Raw genomic sequence first — 16,837 nt, forward strand, 5'->3', positions numbered from 1 at the left:
GTTAATTTTCAGGATTCCAATTCAAAAATAGCAAAAAATAATTCAAGATTCCAATTCGAATATAGCAAAAAATAGCCGATCTACAAGCTCAAAACGCGTCGCAGCGCGGCGCGTTTTGAGCTTGTAGATCGGCTATTTTTGCTACGACAGTAATATATGGCCCTAGGGAGTGAGTGTGGAAATATAGTGATTTAGAGCATAATGCATATTCACGTAAATACATCAGAGCCATGGATGTAATATTGTGTGTACTTGCGTAGGATATCTGCTGAGATTTGCCGCTAATGAACAAAGACTTCAGGAAGGAGCATGCAAATCATATTGCAACTATTAGTCGAGAGATGGTGTAATTTCAGCCTGTTCTGACACACAGCGAAAAGGAAAGACTGAAAAGTAAACAGCAATTTGTTTAAATTTGTTCACACAAATGATGATGTAAAATGGTGCTATACCCTTAAAAGACACATCCCATTCTGAATTAAACTCACAACAAATACAAAATATAAATAAAAGCACAGATCCACAGAGGATATCACCACTTGTGAAAACAAGTTGAAGTTCATTTAGCGCTTTCTTTAACTTGTACAAAGGTTGATGAGAGAATATCTTTAAGGCTGAGTATCCAGTCTAAGCCCACGAGCAACAAGGAGAAAACTATGAGCGAGACACTCTGCCTCTGGAGTCTGCACTTGATCCGAAAAAACACAAGAGTCAGGAGTCTCAAAACAGCCCAATCTGTCCTCGTATAACTAGTTGTTTGTTCACAGGCTAGAGGAGATCTCTCTCCGATAACAACAGAGCCAAGTGCAATCATAGGGAAACTATACGGAAGCTTCAAGAGATGCAGATTAATATTTAATGGAGAAAACTGAAAGAAGACCATGTCGTTTTGAATGTTTAATGCTGTTCCAGATGCCGTTGCTCTTAAGTGAGACGGAGCATGATGCTACATGGCCGTGTTAATGAGAGGACACACACACACACACACACACACACACACACACACACACACACACACACACACACACACACACACACACACACACACACACACACACACACACACACACACACACACACACACACACACACACACACACACACACACACACACGGCTGGGTGAGCAGCACCGTGGCGTAACAGCTCAGCCCAGCAGAAGTGTTTGCTCCTGGGAAAGCAGAGAAGATTGGGAGGAAAGCCGTGCATCTGACAGCCTATATCGAAGCAACTTCAAAAAGTCACCAAACCTTAAAATGCATTATCCATGAGCAGTGACCGACCATAACGCTGGATAGCAGGCTTTCACATTTTGTGCGCATGTGCCTTATAATACGATTATAAACTAGACCCCTATGATTATACTTCTCAGTGCAATGCAGCACATAATGTTTCTGCCTGGATGCAGCCAAGTCATTACCCTTAATAGAGAAGTACAGTTGTCTGTCGTTGGACATCCTTCAAATGTCCTCTCTAGAGAACTCCCACAACACCTGCCTGAGTGTTTGTCTACCTGCATGCCATTTAGATCTGCCTCCATTATTCAACACGTTGTAAAGGAAGGAACATGGCTCTCCGGCTGTGTAGGAGGGTGTCTCCTGCGCCTCAAGAGGAGCGGCATAGAGTTGTGACAGGTAGATAACACCTGGATGAATAATTCAAAATGGCATAAGCTAGCTGAGCTGGTGACAAGGCGACAGGAGAGAAAACACAAGAGACACGTGAATAAATCATCAGAGAGCGGACTAATAGACCAAACACAACAGAGGACAAGACTGATAGCATCGTGTGCTACCGCCGCTCCCTCTTATCATACTAACAAGCTCACACATGAATATGCTACAGCTTGTCAGACATACTAATGCACATGTTCATAGAACTGTGGTGGCGTCTCATCACGCAGCATCGCCTGTAGGAATAGTACATACAATTTGATGGTAACTCACCAACAGCACACTAATGGATTACATGCCAACAGAGCCTCGGTGGGAGCTGTAATTGCAATGTTAGTGACCACCCGCACTCGATATGAGAAAGAGAACATGAAGAAAGCTCCAGGCACAATACCTTATATGGGTCCATTTGGTTTCTTTTGAACACTCTCAAGAGTTGCAATGGATTAATTAACACTGAGGATTTTATCATGTACCCTACACATTAACATACTGGAGCAAGAAACAACACACATGGCCATATAATAGAGTATCGATTGCTAACATAAAAAAAACATGGCATGGAGAACAAATTAGTGTATGCACTTCAGTTAAGAGCGTGCAGGATCTCGTCTTGTGTTGGGAACACAGCGTATAGGAAATTAGACCCAATTGAAGCCTAACAAATGAGTGTTCACTTCTGTCATGCACATCGCCCTATCCATTCAATGAAAGGGATAAAAAAACAATTTGAGTGCTAATAGCAGCCTGTAGGGGTGATGCAACACACGGACACACAGACCCTTTGTCTGTGTTTGTCTTGAAATTCCTCCAGCATGAAATGAGTCATGCAGTCCGAGTACGCGGGAATGTGCACGTATGCACGCACACACACAAAGGTTCTACACGCCACCGGACCACTGAAACTCAACCGTGGAGTTATTACTTTACTAAGCATGACTTTACTAACCACCGTGCCAGAAATGACAGTGAAAACAGCCACAGTAATGAGCCAGAGAGCTGAACTATAGGGAGAGGAAAGAGGATGGAATAGAAAGGGAAATGGACAATGTAGGGCTAAATAGAGAGTGAGGATTAATAAGGCCGTGTCTCTACACCTCTTGTTCCGGCGCTGATGGTGGAGCTGGAGGTGAGCGGCTGAGCGCCTGGTGCTGCTACAGGTGGTGATTGCTGGGAGGAGCCAGAGCGCCTTTTGCTGTTGCTACGATACGTAGCACCACGAAGCAGAAGAAATATTGCTCCATGCTGCTTTATTCTCTCTCTTTTATAAGATTTATTTTTTGGCACCGTTATGCCTTAACCCATTTTGGGCGGGAACCCCTTTTGGTGTTTTAAGCATTATGTTATACTTTAGCTATTGAAAAATAACAGATCTACAAGCTCATAGCGCGGCACCGAGCTTGTAGGTCTGCTATTTTTGAAAAATCGTGAAAATGTAGCGCAAATCTTTGAATATATATTCTTTCAGAGAGAACGTTTTTAACTCAAATCTTTGCTTCTGGGGGTTCCTGGAACAACATATTTTCAGATGGGGGTCAGCAGCCAATTACATATAATTTTTGGGGTCCTTGACATGAAATATTGAGAACCACTGACATAGAAACATAGGTATTTCAGAAAGGATTTAGAAGACATCTTTTTTTAATTTCGACGTCAGGTCTAAATGGGTTAATCAGATAGTGAAGAGACTGAGAGACAGGAAATGTGGACAGAGATCAGGGGAAAGACACAGGAAATGGTTGCTCGAACCAGTGACACACTGAAGAAGGTATGCTGCCCCCATGTGGGACAGTATGTGCGGTGCACTAACAACTCTATCAGGTCGGCCCAATGCTACGTTCTGTGACCGTAGGTCGCATTTACTATGAAGACCGGATCATCACCTAGATCTGCATATATGGAGCCGGCCAGCAACTCGACATGATCTGACCTCAAACCCTTAGATCTCCATATATGGAGCTGACCTGTTTTGACATTCAATATGTTGATCCTTCCCCACCCATCCTTACTGTTCTGACATTCCATATGTGGATCAGACCTCATCAAACCCTGTACTCTCAAGACACGCTCCATATATGGCCAGCACAGAATTCATTCCATATGTTGATCTGACCCCCCCCCCATGCCAAAGTGCCAGCGCTCGCCCAGCAGTCTGCCGCCACCCAGGCGGATGTGTGCACGCGACCTAGGTCGCTTCTCACCCTCAGGGCTACTTACTGGTTCTCTAACTATGATATTATGCTAATCCTAATTTACTTATATCACACAGGCATAGTTTCTCAGCAGAATCAGCCTGTTTGCCATTAGGTCCTGCCCACACTTCAACTGTGATGGGTAGCGGACCGCACAGTGACTGGAACATATACATTGCTTCAGCTGAAAACAAGCAAAGCACCCCAAAGTGCTGCCCATTGAAAAGCAGTAGAACATCTATATTGGGTTACTGAAAGCAAAAGTCCTTCAGAGAAATCAATAATAAAAACCAGGTGTTCTATGAAACGATAGGTCTCTGGTGGAGAGCCTGATAGTTAATTCATACTGACAGAAGGAACACGTCTTGCAGAGTTGTGACTGTAAAGCTCATCACATCAACTCGACTACAGCAACACTGTGTGAAGGAACATGGGAGAGGCATGTGGTAAAACCAACTGACCTGTTCTTTGTGAAGAAAAGGTAAGAGCCAGTCTGTTGAGCAGCCCAGGCTTTGCATATCGAACCTCGTCAACCAGCACCCAGAAGCACTCCTCTGACATTTCATTGGGACGGATCTGCAAACACACAACCACACGTCAATAATTTCCAATGGCACATCAGATTTATTTAAAGGGAAACTTCACCGCCTGACATGTATTTTAGATAATTTTAGTCATTGATTAGTCACCTTTACAACGAGGTATAGCTTGTAAGGATGTAGCCTGGCTAATAAGCCAGACCGAATCAGCCGTTGGCAAAAAGAAAATTGCCTGCCGGCGGATACACGACAGTGTGATGAGAGTCTGGCTTATTAGCCAGGCTAGTAAGGATGGGGCGTGGGATGAGCAACACAGCTAAATGTGTGGGTAGCGCCTCCAAAAGATTTGCCAAAATGGCAAGTGGTTGGTATTCTATTCACCCTTGCTTTGAGTTGCTTAGTGGATTGGATGATTGCACTCTCTCACACAGTGAAACGGTAAAAAACAACACGCCAAGCTGTTGAGGTTGGATCTTCCACCCGCTACTGAGTTCCCTAACACTGAGTGTAAAATTAATAAAGTGTAAAAATGGCCAATATGCGTTGTTTTTTACCGTATTACTGCGTGATCAATCATCCAATCCACTAAGCAACTCAAACCAAGGGTGAATACCAACGTTTTGGAGGCGCTGCCCACACATTTAGCCGTGTTGCTCATACCTGATCTTACAAGCTATAACGTATGTATGACATGACATGAGAAATAATGGACCACAATTACATCTCCAAACCTTTGTTGCTGAGTTCATGTTACACAGCCTGTAGTTTAAAATGTCTAAAATGGTCTTAACCCATTTTTGGCGGGAACCCCTTTTGGTGTTTTAAACATTATGTTATAATTTAGCTATTGAAAAATAGCAGATCTACAAGCTCATAGCGCGCCACCGAGTGGCGCGTTACGAGCTTGTAGGTCTGCTATTTTTGAAAAATCGTAAAAATGTGGCACAAATCTTTGAATATATATTCTTTCAAAGTGAATGTTTTTAACTCGGGTCTAAATGGGTTAAAATGGCTTGATTAAACCAAGTGCATTTCCTTCATTTCTGCACTCAATCGGTCCTTTTCCCCGAGCACTCAGCCTGTGACTCATTATTTCTCATTTCATATAGAATGGAATTTCAAAGCGAGGATTAGGTGGTTGTTGTTGTTGTTTTTTCCCATTTCAAATGAGATGAACATGGGGAATAAATTATATATTGCAAACTGGTGTGAGAGCTGACCAAAGGTCTATACAAGAGTGGGAGATGGAAAGCAGTGACAGATGGTGAAACAGACACTGGAGAATAGATGGATAGATACACAGACAGACACACTGTCAGATACACAGACTGACCGACAGGCAGACAGACAGATATGGTGTTGATGAATTGAAAATGGAGGACCCTGATGTAAACACGTCTTAGTGCTTTTCCTGGTTTCATCCATGTAAGCAGTTGTTGTATTGACTTGTGCTTTAGTTTGAAATGTACCCATTCTACAAACTCAATACATTTTTCAATCAATCAATGAATCATTCAATTTCAATCAATCAATGAATCACTAAAATAGACCTCCCAACTGAATAGATCTCAAAATTGAAATAATTCTGTAAGGCGTATGACTGTATCACTGTGATACTGGATATCATTTATCTCTAGCACTATTTCAGGAGGAATATTATAATCAAATATTTAGTCTATGAAGAACATTAACATATGCCAATTATAGTGGAGGCCTTGAGAAGTAGTCCACAGCTGACTATTTGGCTCACGACCGAGAGATTTCTGCCAAGAGATTTCGACCACCAGCAATTGTGTAGGCCAACTGGCAACAAGGCCACTGGCAAACACATCCCAGCCGAGGCCTGTTACCCTATTCAATATTTAGTGTTGTTATTATTAAACTGGCCTGGTGTGTATTCATAAATACATTATTAAGAGTCAAAGAAAGAAAAAGAAACGTGCATCATCATTAACCAGGGCTTTTAATTACTGTACTGTTTTAATTACTATTCTTGTGCAAAACGAAATAAATATGTGTATGTATAATTCTGTGTGTGTGTGTGTGTGTGTGCGTGCGTGCGTGCGTGCGTGCGTGCGTGCGTGCGTGCGTGCGTGCGTGCGTGCGTGCGTGCGTGCGTGCGTGCGTGCGTGCGAGAAAGACACAGAGAGAGAGAGAGAGAGAGAGAGAGTTGATCTTCTGTGCACCCACATGGTCAGATGCCCTCTTGCCTCTTCTACAGTGCATGACCTCATTAAGATCTGAAGACAAGGCTGAGCTATTCAGCAACCCACAAAGACCTTTGAAAGGTAAACACTTCAACTTTGAATGCTTTAGTAGTGAGAAAGTTTTAGGACAACTTCATCATTAACATCACCATATGGGGGGGTGGGTGGGGGGAGGTTGTACAGCTGTGCAATTACACGGGCATTCCTCGTGTCCTGCTCAAAGTTACATCCTAAACTGGTGCCCTGCCCATAACGTCAAAAAGCATATGGCCCACTTTGTTAAACAGCTGCAACAAGGTACAGAAGAGATTAATTATTAATCACGACGTGAACTAATATCACTTGTAGCATGAACTATTATGACTCTGCAGAGGTAGAGCAACATCTGCTGAAGCACCACTGAGACGGCCCTGACAATAGGATCTGATCGTCTCAGAGACTCGCCAGACTGTTTTTAATCACTCTTGGCAGGGTGTCAGGAAGTTGTTTTTCCGATCCCTTTGCAGGAACATCTGTAGCATTAATATGCTGCCAATGCATATCAAGAACAAAGTTATGGGACCGGAACAACATTCACAATGTTCCCTAGATCTTCAGCATCCTAAACAGAAATTTACATAACTTTTATCCAAAAGCTGACCCTGAATCGTTCTTGTATTCTACATTTAATTTCAGCAGAAATGCAGGCCTTGGATGCCAAATGGGTTTAGGGTTGGAAGGGATAAGTGACCTTGCCTTGTTGAAAACCTGCATTTCTTTGAGCTGGTGTTTCCTTTTCCTGTAGAATAATATAGCTAATAAAACTGCATGTGGATCAGTCACAAGGCCATGGTGTTTACAAGCATTGTTTGCGGTTGAGTTTAAAATAAACGGTAGGCACTGTTTCACAACAACATGCTGGCCAGCCCTCGAGTTATACAAACATTGCCTCAGCAGTCAGCACGTGGCCTATTTTCTTGGATGATTTAGAACAATATAACAATGTGTCGTGCCAAGTATAACTCGGCATGCAGGGCAGCGAATAAAAGCGTGCATGCATGACTGAGGCTTACCTTGGACCAGTTGAGGCGTTTCATGGAGGTCTCCAGCTTGAACTCCTTCTTGGGCCTGAGGCCGTAAGGCAGCACGCCGTGGTGGGTGGGGGAGCCCAGGGCACCCCCAAACCCTGGGGGAGGAGGAGGAGGGGGCGCACCAAAGGGAGGAGGAGGCGGTGGAGGGCCACAGCCAGGCAGGGGTGGCGGTGGGGGAGGAGGAGGTGGCGGTGGGGGGGCCGAACCCCCAGCAGGTGGAGGAGGTCCACCGGGGAAGGGAGAGGAGCAGGTGTGGGCAGTCGACAGACCCACGGGTACTGCTCCACACTGGGGAAGAGGGAGAGGGTGCACAAGACCAGTGATGTAAATAGGTTTTCAATGTAATGAGTTCCAGGATGCAGGGATGGTCTTTTAGATGCGTCCCAGGGACATTTTATGAGTCCCACTTCAACAACGTTAGGAGTCATATTTTGCCATTTTTTACAAATTGCAGCATTTAACTCTCATTTAATTTTATGGTCATAATGTGGTTATATTCATGTAGAAAACAGAAGAAGAAATGATTATTAAATATTAAATAAATAAAGATAGCAAAATAAACTAGAATAAAAAACGGTACAGTAGTAGTGCATCCCGTGGATGCAAGAGGTCGTTGTTTTATTGCGTCCCTTAACTATAAACTGCGTTTTGGGATGCAAAATGCACCCTACTGTATTTGAATCTCTGCAAGACAGTTAAATCCTCAAGTGTTCATTTAACTCTGAGCGAGTGTTCACTTTTTACACTGCCAGAGTTGAATGAACACTGAGGATTGTACATCTTGTACATAATAGACAATGAGTAATCCTAAACTAATATTACAATGATGTTGCTTATTATGCAATGAAGGCTGAGCTGCTCAAAATGGGAGGGTATGCTTGACCACAGCTTTGTGTACTGTAAATCAGGGGTTCTCAACCTGTGGGTCGTGACCCTCTGGGGGTCCCCAAATTATATTTAAAAAAAAATAGCTTAGGTTTTTTGCAACTGAATGGCTGGAAAATGGAAATGAAGAGTTTACATATAGTACACATATACACCTTCCCTAATGATTATCTGGTTTCAGTATTTATTTATGGTGTATTGTCTCTATTATTAAGGTTATTGTAGCAGTCAATTTATATTGGGGGCCGGGAGGGGGTGGGGTGGGGCGGGGGTCCCGAGACACTGCCAAAGCATCTCCAAAAACGTTGAGAACCCCTGCTGTATATGAATAGTATACAGCAGCTCTCTACTGTGCAAATAACCGGGAGACTGTCAAAATGTGAAACAACGTTCAAACATGCCACCGTTTCTTTTTCTTTCATAAATAGTACATTTCTCAAGATAGGCAAATGAGAACATCCATTTTTGCTTTCCAAGGTACTATTTGTTTTAACACAGCATGTGAGCAGAAATACGGTACGCAATATTGTATGTGGAGTACACAAACAGAATATATGTGATAAAGAAGGAAGAAAAGCTGAACTGTAATCAGATTGTTGAGTCTTGTGTGCTGTGATGTGAGGGCGTTATGCCACAGCCCAGCCTATATCGTGCTGTCTTTACCGATCTCGGTGTGATAATGGTTAGAGGAGACATGTTCTGTCAACCATCCCAACAGAGGCCAAATGCCCATAAACCGTCCTCAATCTTTACAGATCAAACCCTTTTCCAAAAGGTAAAAATCAAATGTTATAACCAGAGGAACAAAGCTTCGCAAATTGTATGGTACAGAGCAAATGGCTTATTGATCCAGGCAGCAGTTTTAGATTAAAGACCCACACAAAAGGTCAGCCCGGGGCCTTTACTCTACCACTGCCTCTGGAGGGAAGAACACCTTTGCTGAATTACCAAGTGTAAGTGCGAGTGTGTGTGTGTGCGTGCGTGCGTGCGTGTGCATGTGTGCGTGCATATGTGTGTGTGTGTGTGCGTGTGTGTGTGTGTGTGCGTGCATATGTGTGTGTGTGTGTGTGTGTGTGTGTGTGTGTGTGTGTGTGTGCGTGCGTGCGTGCATGCGTGAGGGAGCGCCTACATGAGAGTGCCTACTCTGGCTTAATGTATCACAGTCATCGGAGCCCAAGCTGCTGTTTGAGTATTCGCTCTGTGTTTACTCTCCCAAATTGAAAAATTATCAGGAAAATAAAAAAAGAAGTTCTCTCCCCCTCTCTCTCTCTCTCTGAGTGGGTAGCTATCTCGGCATGCAAGGACTGAGAGCAACTCTCTGGAGTGGTGGAGGGGTTCGGTAAGGCCTGCTGGTGACGGTTGAAGGCGGCTGTCAGAATAAATTGCTTTTAGAACAATTTCCTCTTATGGGATAGAGATCAGAGAATTACGCCCTGGTCACAATTCTCATTAGACTTAGTGTTAGTCAGGAGAGCAACCCTCCATGTCAAACCACACACTGCAGGCTCCGCTGGACAATGGGCCAAAAAAAATAACACAGAAAAGAAGAACACATAATGAGAGGGAAAGGAAAGAAAGTTGAATGTCAATTCCATGCTAGCTAAGCTTATAGAGTTCTGTTGAGTAATCAGATTTCCATTCACTTTTCTTTTAGGAGAAAGAAAAAAAAGAAAGAAATAGAACAGAAAGGATGTGTACCGTGACTTTGACACGAGTGAGTAAAAAAAGAAGACAGAATATTTAGGTGCAGTATACCTGGGACCTGAAGGCCTGTAGCTCTGCCTGCAGTGAAGCTACTGTCTCCTCGTACGTTGCCAGTTGACCTTGTGCCTCCTGTCTGCTCAAGAACTCTTCATCAAACTGGACAGGGACATTTACATATATATTGAATATGTTCAAACAAACAAATGTTCAAGTGATAATAAAATAATTAGCATTCTGTCAAACTGCTTCCCCGGGAGTGATTGTAATCAGGCTGTATAATTAATACCTCAATCTGTCCATGTGAATTTCATCACCATTAATTAACGGAAGGATGCAATAAAGCAAATGCATTGGAAGCTATGCAGAAGAACACAAACATAAGATCAAACATGAGCTTAAACCATTTTGGGCGGGAACCCATGTTGGTGTTTATAGCATTATGTTATACTTTAGCTATTGAAAAATAGCAGATCTACAAGCTCGTGGCGCGCTACGAGCTTGTAGTTCTGCTATTTTTGAAAAGTCGTGAAAATGTGGCGCAAATCTTTTTACTAAAATATTGGCTTCTGGGGGGTCCCTGGAACTACATATTTTGAGATGGGGGTCCGTGGCCCAATAGAGATCATTCTGGGGGTCCTTGACATGAATAAGGTTGAGCACCACTGACATAGAAACATTTTTTTTCTTCAGAAAAATTTTAGGATTTTGAAGCCTTTTTTTTCTCGACCTCAGTCCAAAATGGGTTAAACTATTGTTAACATTTAGGGACAAACACCCCCCCCCCCCCCCACCATGCATGTCAAATTAGTTTTCTGAGAGTTGAAGGGTGAGTAGGTCAAGTTTGTATGTGAGATTATGTGTTTGTGCAAAGTGTGGTTGTGTGCAATGTGCACCTCATAGCAATCTCTCATAGCAGGGTAAGAACAATTATTTCTAGTAAGAACAAGTGTAAGTGTGAGTGTGAGGGTGCATGTGTGTGCGCGCGAGAGTGCACGAGTGTGCGCGAGTGTGTGCGTGCGTGTGTGTGTGAGAGAGAGAGATCATGTGCAGCAGTGTATACATGGTTGTGTGTTACGGTTTCGTGAAATCCGCCGTGACACAAGCTGTTTTTCAATTGTGTCTCTAGCCAAGCAGAAATGTATATTATTCAAATGTCATCAGAGCAAAGTGGTGAATTTAAACCATATAGTACCAAATGGTTAAGACACATTGATTTACCATATTCTACATTCATAAATCAGGCCTACGAACAAAGCAAACATTATGATGGAGAGTTAGATGGGGCAAAAAATTCAATGGCAGTTACACACATTACTAAAGAAACAGAATAGTGGAAAAACTTGCCTTTTGTGCCAGTTCAGAAGCTCTCTGCTCATACTCATCAACACGGGCCTTGTCTATACACACCTCTGAAAAATGAAAACATTTTATTCAGAACCCTTCTGATATCAGAAAGGGACATAAAGGCCCAGTGAAGTGGTGTACTTGCCCAGCAAGTGGCTGAAGTCCACATCCAGACGCTTGCGGTAGCCAAAGTCAGGGTCAGTGCCACTGCGGTGGAGGACAATCTGAGAAACGCATTCCTCGATAATCTTAAAATACTGGGATCTGAAAAGTTTAAGAAAATACATAAACGTGAGACACTTGTCTTACAGTAATAGGTGTATGTGTGTGTGTGTATGTGTATATATATATATATATATATATATATATATATATATATATAAAGTTCCTTATGAAACTGTAAGTGTCATGAGTGGACTGATTCCAATTTAGACAAAGAAAGAACCACAAAAGGTCTGTGTGCACAGTGTTTTTGCTTGCATATTAAACAATCATGAATAGACAATGGTTCATAAACATCGTTATAATATGCACAAATGACAGGGGCAGACAAAACAAGACGCTCCAAGTAATGGCTGTGCATGTCATTGTCCAGTCATACCCATAGGCGACGTTCAGGCTAGGGTTGCGTATATTCAAGGCACCTTGATTCAGCGAAAAGTCCTAAACAAGACCACGCAGCTTAGAGGGATGCAGCACAATTTACAGTGCTCAGACAAAATCAATGAGGAATGCTGCCCACTTGAGCAGAGACGCAGGTCTACCAGCATCCTGACACATCTCTCTCTGACACCCCAACCTCCAGCCCCACCTCTCTCTCTCTGGTCTAGGGACGATGGGCGGACAGAAAGAGAATAGGGATGTGGAATGACAAAGAGGTTTATTACAGGATGACAGAGAAGAATGGCAGGGAACAGAAGGTGTTGCGAGTGTATGAATTTATGCATTCAATCCTAAGCTATTGCTATTGATGCGGTTTGGATTGACATTTGTCATGTCATCGACTTGCTTGGTTGTTCTTTGCCAATTGAGATCACAGCATGATAAGCTGCACGTGACTCCTGCCAATAGCATGCAGGATATTTTAACTCTATTAAAAGGGGAGTTAAAAATAAATAAATAAACAAATATAAAAAAATATAAAAATGATGATATGTATGTGTGTGCGTGCGTGCGGCACCTGCACTCCTCCCCCTTGCCAATGCTGAAATAGTAAAGCTGCCATTTCATGTTGATTAAAAACAATGGCTTAAAAACCACCTGCTGTGTCTCTAAAAGCACATACTGTGATGAGCCTAACTGTACAAGGTCTCATCCCTGACTGTGTGCCAGTGCTGCTCTGAAGGCTGTGCGGGAGAGAGAATAAGACCCTGCTGCAGAAGAGGATTACAGTCAACTAAAAGAAAATGTTGTGTCATGCATTGCCTTCTCCATAAACACAACATGACACATGATGAACCTGTGTGCTGGTGCCAAGGCATTATGGACTCAATATGATATTGTACACCCTGCCACCCTGCCGTTCACTGGTAAAGCAGCGTGGGCTCTGCTCAAATGTTACATTCAAGTTGAACAGGTCGTTGAACAAGTTGTTACATTGGGCCAGTAATACCCATCAGTACAGAGTAGCAGCTCTGCTGAGCACCCTTATTACTATTGCGTGCCACCACTTACTGGTGAAATGCTTCCTCGTATTATTTATTTTATTCCATTTATTACACTTAACTGAACATGATTCCATTAACACATGTTAAAGATACATTTGACTTGCACATTATCCAGGTGAATTCACATAGAATAAGTAAAGTATAGTGTTACTGTTAGTGTGATTTTTTTTTGCAAACCTGAAAATATTGAAATGGCTAAATTTAGGTGTAGCCTACTTTATGTGCCTCAATTTCAACGATACCAGAAAGTCTGACAGCAGATGGGGAGAGCAATGTGGCATTATTTCACAATGACTGCACAGGTTGTAAGTAAGACGGGCATGGCCTTTGCACATGTGTGAGAGTGTGACTGCGACTGTGATTGTGACTTTGTGCGTGCGTGCGTGCGTGCGTGCGTGCGTGCGTGCGTGCGTGCGTGCGTGCGTGCGTGCGTGCGTGCGTGCGTGCGTGCGTGGGTTCTCAATACTGCCAAATTAAATAAGTAATGATAAAGATGTCATCAAGTGCAAATGATGGAATATCCACCACAACTGCTCAAGGCAAATTGAAAAAGGTCAAGCTATTTATTACTATATCAGTGCTGCAGTGACAGTCACCCAATGTGTAGGCGCCGCGTCACCAATACTCACATTTTCATAATCATTTCAGATGCAGGGAATAAGTCGCACATCTTTGTGCTAATTACAAGGATCACACAGTATGTGCTACCACAGTGTGGCGACAGACATTTTCGGTGTTTTCTTTTTGGGGGTGAAAAAACAGCTGCTGATATATTGCATATTCTTCTGATTAGAGTCTCGTCTTTGATCAAGCCAAGGTTTAACTCTGACCCAGCTGTGAGAGAGCCGACTTAAAACAGGCCTTTGAAAAGCAACATTAAAAGGAGATGAGAAATGCTCTGGAGCTATAGTTGCATTAGATGGTTAGAAGATGAAAGACCCGGCATTCTCTTTGTTAGCCTACAGTATGTCATTGAGAAGATTTAAAACAGAGCGAGGCATACCTCTGCAAAGGCCCCGTGCTCTTTTCACCCACGGCCGGCATCATCAGGGTTTGTAAAGGTCTATATGCTCCATTAGCAATAATAAAGACTACATTCGAGGTAAAGATGTTGTGTTTTGCACTGTAATAACTGATATGTCTCATGACAGACCTGTGCCGAAAAATAGCCCATCTACAAGCTCACAACACATCGTGTATAGCAGCTTGTAGAATAGCTTTTGGTCCGATACGTTTTACCTAAATTTAGACCTAAATGTGGAGAAGCAGCAAGCTGTTCTAGATGCAACACATAAAAAGGACAAATATAATTTTGACTACATTTCTAGGCAGGGAAAAGGTACGTTATGAAGCAACCACTCTCCATGTGTGTTGATTTGGCTTTACCTCACCACGTAGTCATTGCGTATGAGCATGAGGTGCTGCAGGAGGGAGAGGAAATAGGCTTCTGCGCTGCTATCCTTCACCATGCTCTGAACGACGTTGAACACATCCCCCACATCGGTGCCGAGAGTCAAGGACTGTTATGCAGATTCAAACTGTGGCTTCACCCACAAAGAAGAAAAAAAGAAGTCACAGAGCCAAAGAAAGAATACAAACGTATTTTTGTTTTGTTTCCATTTAGCAAAAAACTGTTTTCTTTTTCTGTAATTTATTAACCCATTTAGTATTCTGAAAGAATATATTCAAAGATTTGTGCCGCAAGCTCGTAGCGCGCCACTCGGTGGCGTGCTATGAGCTTGTAGATCTGCTATTTTTCAATAGCTAAAGTATAACATAATGTTTAGTTAAAACACCAAAAGGGGTTCCCATACAGAAATTATTTGTTTTGCATTTTGTATGTACATGGCCCAAATTTAGGGAAACCTCCCTTGTTAAGTGCGTGCGTGTGTTTGATATTATTAAACACAGGAACATGGAGTGTTATTTGTTTCTTGTGTTAAATAAAGGCCTGTAAAGTCCTTTGAGACTGTAGTGATTAAGGCGTATACAAATATTTTGGTGAATTATTAGCCCTTTCCATGTTGTTGTAGCAACTCACCATGGAAATAAAATGAAAATGAATGAATATAGAACTAGACTGAGCTGTGGACATTGCTTTCTGCCCTTATGTTCTCTATGTATGTAACTGTATTTTATTTTTATTTTTTTGTCCTGTGTTATGTAAAATGTGTATATGTATTGCATACAAGGCCGCTGGGTCGCAAAACGAATTTCAGTGCGAACTGACAATAAAGTAATATATCATATCATATCAATACATATAATTAACACACACTGGGTTGTTTTTTTTATCACAGTTGAGGAGGTTCTAAATAAAATGATTCTACTGCCTGTAATGTAATGAAGAGTAAGAGAAAACCTTGAGCCTCGAGTACAAATAAACTAATCTTTGAAAAAAACGTTGACAAGGATATTCCATTTCGCACTTGATGTCCTCCAGTCTGTGAGAGAACTCCATCATGTCTTCCTCTTTATGCTCCTCAAACACCTTCAACTGGATGTCCAGAGCCTCATTCCTGATGGCTGTCAGATGCTATTTGAGCAATAAGGGGAATAAGGGGGAAAAGGGAGTGAGAGAGAGAAGGAAATAACAGCAACCCAGCGTGACCAGAGGGTATGAATGAAGGAAAAGCCATGACAGGTAAAGGCAGGTTTGATTAAGTCTTCAGACCTTGTTTGATATGACGTTAAGGCAACCTAAAGCACAGCCTCGGTCAAGAGTGAGAGCTCCATCTAAACAGTATCATTCATCATGGCATTGCAGGCTTGAGAACCATCTCCACATTTTAATTTATGTTTACGTAGTTGCTCACACCATTGCTTACAGCAGGTAAACATGGTTGGTAGGCGGTGTGAGCGTCTGTAGGGAGAGTATTAGACCCGGCACTAGAAGCATTATTGGTTCCTGGGTGTTGGCACAGATGGAGGACGTGCGACCTTTCCTCTGTGTTTCATAAATTATTTGCTGGAGCGAATCTACAATATTTCACTCAAGTGGACAACTCATTTAAATATTAATACAAGGTGAGTGTGGGTTTCATATAGAGCGAGAGTGTGCGTGTGTGCGTGTGTGTGTGTGTGCGTGCGTGCGTGCGTGCGTGCGTGCGTGCGTGCGTGCGTGCGTGCGTGCGTGTGTGTGCAGTGCACGCACATATACGTGTGTTGGGGGAAGGGGCAGTGCTATCCAGTGCTTACCGGCAATATCTCTTTCAGTCCACAGCGCATAAATTCATTCCTGATGTGCAGCCTCAAGTCCAGCTCATCAGGAGATGTTACCAGTGCATTGATGAGCTGCATACAGGCCACCTATAATGCCAAAGAAAACGTGGAAGGGAGAGAGACGAGAGAGTGAATCCTTTGTACAGAGGCCGATGATGAAAAGGATGAGGGCATGCATTCTAAATGATATTCCGTGTGTCCCTAGGAGCCAGAGGACCATAACTAATGCATGTCTATTTTCCTCCAGTCACCAACTAGGGAGTTAATTTTAATATTAATGCAACAACAGCAGACCATATACACACAAAATCAACTGTTAATTTCAGGCCAGGCCTG

At 42.7% G+C, this 16,837-nt stretch overlaps 1 protein-coding gene across 1 annotated transcript in view; it reads right to left on the reverse strand.

Annotated features, from left to right (window-relative positions):
- Window positions 1-16,837, reverse strand: part of LOC306919821 (protein diaphanous homolog 3-like) — a 297,099-nt gene that overhangs the window by 183,878 nt on the left and 96,384 nt on the right. Inside the window, exons 10-18 of the mRNA XM_079496371.1 lie at window positions 16,478-16,588; window positions 15,697-15,815; window positions 14,666-14,782; window positions 11,758-11,876; window positions 11,613-11,677; window positions 10,320-10,424; window positions 7,662-7,967; window positions 4,325-4,439; window positions 2,767-2,825 (exon numbers count right to left, since the gene is read on the reverse strand). Coding sequence (XP_079352497.1) covers window positions 2,767-2,825; window positions 4,325-4,439; window positions 7,662-7,967; window positions 10,320-10,424; window positions 11,613-11,677; window positions 11,758-11,876; window positions 14,666-14,782; window positions 15,697-15,815; window positions 16,478-16,588 — 1,116 coding nt within the window. The remainder of the gene's footprint in view (window positions 1-2,766; window positions 2,826-4,324; window positions 4,440-7,661; window positions 7,968-10,319; window positions 10,425-11,612; window positions 11,678-11,757; window positions 11,877-14,665; window positions 14,783-15,696; window positions 15,816-16,477; window positions 16,589-16,837) is intronic.

Source organism: Electrona antarctica, assembly GCF_951216825.1.
Source record: "Electrona antarctica genome assembly, chromosome: 3".
NCBI classification, from domain to species: Eukaryota; Metazoa; Chordata; class Actinopteri; order Myctophiformes; family Myctophidae; genus Electrona; species Electrona antarctica.